At 31.3% G+C, this 7,690-nt stretch overlaps 1 protein-coding gene across 1 annotated transcript; it reads left to right on the forward strand.

Moving 5' to 3' along the window:
• Nucleotides 1–696: 696 nt before the first annotated feature.
• LOC107621410 (uncharacterized) lies at nucleotides 697–3,057 on the forward strand. The gene is made up of 4 exons (XM_088494607.1): nucleotides 697–1,132; nucleotides 1,758–2,503; nucleotides 2,564–2,753; nucleotides 3,011–3,057. The coding sequence occupies exons 1-4, from the start codon at nucleotides 1,003–1,005 to the stop codon at nucleotides 3,055–3,057; spliced, it is 1,113 nt and encodes a 370-aa protein (XP_088350733.1). The 5' UTR covers nucleotides 697–1,002.
• Nucleotides 3,058–7,690: the final 4,633 nt, after the last annotated feature.

The following is a 7,690-nucleotide window of genomic DNA, read 5'->3' on the forward strand; positions in this document are numbered from 1 at the left end:
GATCAAGCATATATCTCTTCTTGAGCAATTAGACCAAGGAATTGGCTATTGATCAAGATCTGAGAGATTGAGTCACCAAGGGATTGGGGCTCAATCAATCATGATTGCCAAGAGGTCAATGAGTTGCATGATTGAAGGGGATATAAGCTAGATTCGATATAAAGAGACAACATCTCCCAATCTCAATGAATTTCCCCATTCTTATCTATCCATTTCTTTACTGCTTATTTTTACATTCAGCAATTCTCCATTCCTATTTACATTCAAGTCATTTATAATTCTGCCCTTTACTTTCTGCCATTTATATTTCTGCAATTTATTGCTTTTTTTTTATTCTAGTCATTTACATTTATGTCATTTACAATTCTGCACTCTACAATCCTATTGATCCACTTGACTAATTCATCAATTGATTAAAACTGCTCGAATTTTCCAATCTCTGTGGATACGATCCCACTCTACTATGGGTTATTACTTGACGATAATTTTGGTGCGCTTGCCAAAAGGACTAATTCACCAATTTTGAATAGGGTGTGAATTCCGGTCATCAATAGAGTAAGATTAAAAGTGTATTATCATGGCCAAATTTTATTACAAACATTTGAAGGAGTGAAATTTGTGTGTGAAAATCCATTAGATGTTGTGATTCCATTCACACTGTCATTTGAAGAATTAAAAGGTGTGATTTGGAAGAAGATGGATCCTCAAATACGTAGGGGAGTGTCATGTATTCTGTACAGATATTCTGTATCTGTATTTGGTGGGTTCGTTCAATTTCAAACAAAATACGTAACCGATGAAGCGAGCATGCAAGAAATGTTTTCAGTGTTTCTTGAAAGCCGGTCCCGAATATCATTCATCGAACTGTATGTTGAGTTCGAGCAATCTACAGCGGACCGAGATATTGAATTGGAAGATTACAACAGTGATAGTGAAGAATAGTTTGAAAGTAACTACGAGGTCGTTGATCCAGGTGTAGACGAAGATCATGCTGACGATGTTATGGTGGCAGATGTGGCGAATGTGGCAAATGCACTAGCAAACCAGCAACCGTTTGAGGAGCCGACTTTCATGCGGTCATTGGATTTGGAGGCCATGCATGCACCGGAGTTTCCTCAATATGTAAATGCAGGTATGTCATCATTTTAAATTAAGATTTGTTAAACTATGATTTGTGCATAGGTTTTGAGTTTAGGACAAATATTTAAGACAACTATAAATAGGCAAAATATAGCATATAATTAGTAATTGTTTAATGTTTAATTATCAAGTAAACGTGTATGCTGAGAAATGTAGTATTTTCCATTAGTGTTGTGAAAATCGGACCGGACCGGCCGGTTGGACCAAAAAACCAATGAATCAGACCGACCGGTTTGACCAAAAAACCATTGAACTGGAAAAGTAGATCGGTCTGGTCCGATGATGAGACTACACATGGCAACGAACCGGTATGAACCGGTCAAATCCAGAATGAACCAATTTAGACCGAGTCAATCGGTTCAACTTGTGATCCACTAGTTAAACCGGTGACCCAATGACCCAGTGATCTGACCGGTTCGATCACCAGTTTGGTTCTGGTAACTATGTTTTCCATTGTTGTGTGATTATTAGTTTATTAAATATCAGAAAATGACCTAGTTGATAAACTTATTAACTTTTGCATCATTTATTGTTGATTTACGTATCATTGATTTGAGTAATATGACACATATTTAAAAGTTATTTATGGAGCTATAAAATTTGTGATGTAATTGCAGCAGAGCTTCCCGTTATGCCAGATGGTAAATTTACCGTGGGGATGAAATTCAATTCTAGGGAGGCTGTAATTAAGGCGATGAAAGATTATACTATCTATAGAGGTGTAGATTATCGGGTGCATGAGTCAGAACCGATTATATTCTATGCTAAATGCACTCAGTATGGTGTAGGATGTGATTGGCTGATCAGGGTGAGTAAAATGTCCCGAAAGTACTGCTGGGAGATAAGGAGGTACAATGGTAGTCAAACCTGTACTAGGGCCACCATTTCTCAAGATCATTCGAAGCTGGATTCCAACACAATTGCAGAAGTAATAAAGCCATTGGTAGAAGTTGACCCGTCTATAAAGGTAAAATCAGTGATTGCGGAAGTACAGTCAAAGTTTAACTACACCATAAGTTATCGCAAAGCATGGTTGGCAAAACAGAAGGCAGTGGAGTCAATTTTCGAAGGTTGGAAAGCTTCGTACGAAGCCTTACCGATATGGTTTGAGGCCATGTATCACAAGGAGCCATCCGCAGTCGTTCATTTTGAAACAATACCTGTGTATCAGGGAGATGACTTGGTTTCTAATATTCGTGTACTGCACCGAGTCTTCTGGACTTATTACCCTTGTATTAGAGCATTCAGACATTGCAAGCCATTAGTGCAGGTAGACGGAACTCATTTGTATGGAAAATACAAGGGTTGTTTGTTGGTTGTAGTTTCACAAGATGGCAACAACAACATCGTGCCTATTGCATTTGTGATAGTTGAAGGAGAGACATCTGAGGCTTGGCACTTTTTTCTTAGTAACTTGTGACAGCATGTTGTGACACGTGATGGTGTGGGCCTTATCTTCGATCGACATGATTCCATTAGGTCAGCTATTGCTCGTAGTAACGAAGCTTGGTCTCCTCCCAGAGCATTCCACATGTTTTGCATCAGACATATAGAGTCCAACTTTTTGATAAAGTTCAAGGCTCCGTATCTGCAGAAGTTTATCGTCAACATCGGTATGATAGTTACGATTACAATTACTCTTGAACCCAATTACCCTTGATATTTATGATGTGATTTGGTTATGTGATGGAGATTGTTGTTATATTGATGTTAATATGGAACATGGTTGAGTGGTGATTATATGATTACATACATATCGAATGAGAGTATGATGGAGTTGTTAAAATGTGAGATTGTGTAATGTTAAGGAATGATGGTTGATAAAATGGTGTAGAGTTTTGTTACTAGCATATTGTGTTGGTATTTGCAGGTTTGGTGATGAATGGAATGGAGATTTTGAATGAAAATAAGGTTTAAGGAGTTTTGCAAAATTTGGTTTTGGGCCAAACTTCGGCGAGCTATAACTTGGCTTTCGGACCCTCAATTTATTTCCAACTTATTTTAAATAAAAATTGGGTTCATAAAGTTTATGCCGTTTGAAGAACGGATGAAAAACGATTTAAAATGATTAAGTTATGTGCATCGGAAGTTTGGTTAAAAATTATGTAATTCTGCAGCTTTCTGCCTAATCAGGTTTTTGGAAAAATGTACGTCCACACGTACGCGTGGCCCACGCGTACGTGTGGCATGGAATTTTTAACTGTGGGTACGCGAGTAGCCTTATGCGTACACGTGATGGACTAGCATGCATGTCCACGTGTACGCATGGCTCACGCGTATGCGTGACACGAAGTATTCATTTACGCATACGCATGATAAGGAGAATGTGCGCGCAAGCTGCCTTTTTACACTCCCACGCGTACGCGTGAGCCACGTGTACGCGTGGCCCCTATTCCAGCAAACATGGTTTTTCTGAGTTTTAAACCCTATTTGAAACTTCTAAACCTCTATTTTCATTCCTTTAGTCATAAATAATAGTACTAAACCTGATAATCAGATGAAGTTAGGAAGTGGGGATAACTTGGAGGTGAAGTAAAGCTGAGAAAGTGAAGAATTTAATTACAAACTGTTATGAATGATTATGTATAATACTTGGATTGATTAATTAAATGATATGAGATACGAGATTCTCTGGGTAAAGTATCGTGGCTTGCCACCACGTGTACCAGGTCGAAGACTCGATACTCTGTTGATCCTACAACGAAAGGGTGACCGGACACTTATAAATTCCCGGGAATATTACCTCCATTGAGCAATATTGATTATTTGAGAAAAAACTATGCATAGACTCTTGGGGATGTACGTCGAGAGACAATCCAAAGGTTTAGCAAATCGGACTTATCGGGTTGGCTTGATAACCGACATATGAGACTCATCAGCCATAGGACAGGCATGCATCATGTGCATATTACTTGAATTACTTGTTTGTGCATTAACTGGGTATGCCTAAGTGTATTTGCTATGTTAAATGTATATTTGCTAGCTGCAGTACTTGTAACCTTCTTGTGTTGCCTTTATCTGCTTATTTGTTTGTGATATGTTGTCGTAGATGGAGGTATGGTGGAAAGGCGGTAAGACTAGATTTAAGATTAAGTTAAGATAAGGCTTAGATACTCTTAGAAAACTACCTTTTATGCCTTCTGTTTTATACCTTAAGCTTTGTAATATGAGTGTCGGTGTTCTAGGATTGCCTCTGGCATTTCCAGGACCTTATATCTTATATGTGTGGCACCTTTACCATGCTGAGAACCTCTGGTTCTCACCCCATACTATATTGTTGTTTTTCAGATGCAGGTCGAGAGGCATCTCGTTAGGCGTCTGGACTTCTGAAGCGAAGTGGTTATCGGGTTATTTTGTTGTACAGTTATGTATATATATACGTACTTAGTTTTCTCTCCGCAAGACTTGATCCTTTTGACCCTCTTAGAGGCTTATGGAGAAATAGGATTTTGTTTATGTAAATTTGGGTTTTGGTTATATATATATATATATATATATATATATATATATATATATATATATATATTCTCCGGCCAGCCTTGACTTCGCGGGCTGAGTTAGGAGCTTGTTATTGTGTATCATTGGCCCTCTATTCCTACATTTGTTATATTATGCTTCATAGCTATATTTTTTTTGTACGCAAGTTAACTCGTTTTCTGAACATTGCGCTTTTATTCCGCAATTTTTATTTCAACGGTTCTTCAAGACTCCTAGTTTATTCTATTCTTTTTGCTATTATATGTACACTTTTCATTTTAGAGGTCGTAATACCACATCACCTCTGTTTTACGGCTTAAGCGTAAAGCTGGGTGTGGTAGGGTATTACAGATAATTATTACATTTATTTTAATTTATAAAAATAAAAAATCATATAATCAAAATAGTAAAATTTTTAATTTAAAATAACTAGAATCAGTGACGGATCCAGAAGATTTTGATAGTGGGGGCAAAATTTATATAACATGACAATAATTTTTATAATAAAAATAATATATGTACATAAAAAATTAAATATTAAATTTTCTATTAACTATTATATATTTGTGTATAAATACATTATTGTTTAACTTATTTTTAATATGTATTTGTATTTTAATATGTATTTTATATGGGTAGTTATTTTTTATATACATGTAGCATGATTATTGTTATGATTATATTTTATTGTTGTAAAATACGATTAACCTTTAAAATATTTAATATACCAATTAAAATACTAAAATAGTAATTTAAATAATAATATATAATTTAGAATTCTATTGTTTTAGGTTTTATATTTTTAAAAAATTAAATAATTTTTTCTTAACACTACTATCAAAATTTTTCTCTTTCTATATATATTACTAAACAATTATTTAGAAATTTACTTTCCAACACAATTAGAAGCAGACTCTTATTGATATTCATAGTTAGAAAAGTTATTTCAATTAATGCAATTGCTACGCAAAAATTAAAGCTAATTTTAAAAGAAGATAAATAATACTCTTTTGAATTGATTTCTAAAAAATAACACTAATTTCGTTTAAATCTGAGAATTGATCATTCTATCGAATATCTAATATAAAATTCTTAAGTTGACGGTTAAGTACCAAAAGTTGAGTAAAAAATTGTTATGGGGTGGGGACAAATAAATATTATTATCATGTGCTACTAAAAAAATTCTAAATTGTAGTGGGACCGGAATACTTGCCCCCACAATGCTACACTTGGAACCGTTCCTGAGTAGAATCGAATGACTTTTCAATACTGTAATATTGGGAGATTTGATTTAAATCAAAATTTTAATAACTTGATCATGGGTTAAAAAAATGGGTATTAAATTATTCAGAACACAAATGAAAACAAAATAAAAGAAAAATGACAATATTACTACAACTAATTAAACATCAAAAATGACAAAAAATTATCAACTTAAATTGATTTAGTAGTTAATTCATTAATATGTTTAAGTAAATATTTGGTTCAAAATTTTAAATATCGTCTTGTGCATATAGTAATTTATTGACCAACAAACTTTTAAATATAACTTAAATTTATAGTGAATTAGTATTTGATTTACTGAATTAAAGAATACCAAAAAAAATAACAAAAAGAAAAAAGCTTTGATTTTTATTGGATTTAATATATACAAGTAAAGGGGCAAAGTTAAACTGATTAACCTAGTTATTATTAAATAATTATATAAAATTTTAATATTTTTTTTCATAATAAATATTTTTAATTTTATTTTTATACCAAAATAATTATTATTTTTAAAATTTTAATAACTAATCGATTATTCTATACCTATTATATTGTTATATACTATGTGAAATTATTGAAAAAATAACTAATAAATATTATATAATAATAAAAAATTATGTTATAATTAATAAAAATATTTGTTATTTCTTATATTTAATAAAATTTATATTTATAATAATAATTATTCATAATTAAAAAATATAATTAATTTAAATATAAATAAATATAAAATTAAATAGTATAAAATAATTTAACTGTATTTTTTTACTATATATTAATTGAATAGCATATTTATTACGAAAAAATATCACAACCTAGTGGCAAAATGAACACTCTGTACTTTAGAGACCAGAAGTTTGAATTATACTAGTTGAAAATTTGGAATTTTCTTTGCGATCTAGCAGAGGTGGAATTTGAAATGAAATTTTGGGGGAAAGATAGAAAATAATTGTCAAAATATTTTTTATATGGATCCCATTTAAAATAAGCTCGTCTAATCTCATCTCTCTGGTTTGGGTGATATTGCCAAATTTAAAGCCGTTTTTCAAGATCTCGTTCCAAAAAGTTAAGGTTAAAGTCATCAAATGTAACTTTTTGAACTTTTGAAGGTTATATCTCACTTTCTTCATAATTCATTAAAGTAGAAGAACTATCTACAGGTGTTGATATTGTAAAAGTTATATATTCTCCTTCTTAAATATTAGCCTTCCTCTTAAAAAATGTATCAATTCTTTGATTTTTCATTATTATTTTATATAAAAATTTGATATATATCCTGTAAAATATGTAAAGAAGAAGTTAGAAGGACAAACATTAAAATTTATAATATTTATTGAATTTTTTTTATCAATTTATACAAATACAATAATATTAATATTTATTGAATATTTTATTATTTTTTATTATATAAAAAATTAAATTAAATAAATATTAAAATATAAAATAATATTAAATTAAATAAATAAAAATATCTAATTTTTTATATTTGAACTTAAAGATAGAGAGAGTATTGTTTATTGAACTTATTAGATACTTTAAGTCATAGTAAAATATTTAAGTCAATTGAATTATTTTTTATCTTTTGTAAAAATACTACTAAATTTTTTTATAAAAAGTTTGGGGGCCATGGCCCCCTTGCCTGAACTAAGCTCCGTCACTGCGAACTAGATTTTTAAAAAATATAAATGCTTTTTTAAAAGTATTTAAAGTAAAACTTTTCAAAGTCATTTTATATTTATTAAAATTAAAAAATTTAATATAATTTTATAAATTAATTAAATTCTAAAATTAACTCTTATATTTATGC

The sequence above is a fragment of the Arachis ipaensis genome, chromosome B10 (assembly GCF_059453495.1).
Source record: "Arachis ipaensis isolate K30076 ecotype BB chromosome B10, ASM5945349v1, whole genome shotgun sequence".
NCBI classification, from domain to species: domain Eukaryota; kingdom Viridiplantae; phylum Streptophyta; class Magnoliopsida; order Fabales; family Fabaceae; genus Arachis; species Arachis ipaensis.

Excerpts from the sequence above, each read along its gene's own strand:
- LOC107621410 (XM_088494607.1), top strand. The coding sequence starts at position 1,003 with ATGGTGGCAGATGTGGCGAATGTGGCAAATGCACTAGCAAACCAGCAA. Across the intron at positions 1,133-1,757 it reads TCCTCAATATGTAAATGCAG|CAGAGCTTCCCGTTATGCCA; the intron begins GTATGTCATCAT and ends ATGTAATTGCAG. Across the intron at positions 2,754-3,010 it reads GAAGTTTATCGTCAACATCG|GTTTGGTGATGAATGGAATG; the intron begins GTATGATAGTTA and ends TGGTATTTGCAG.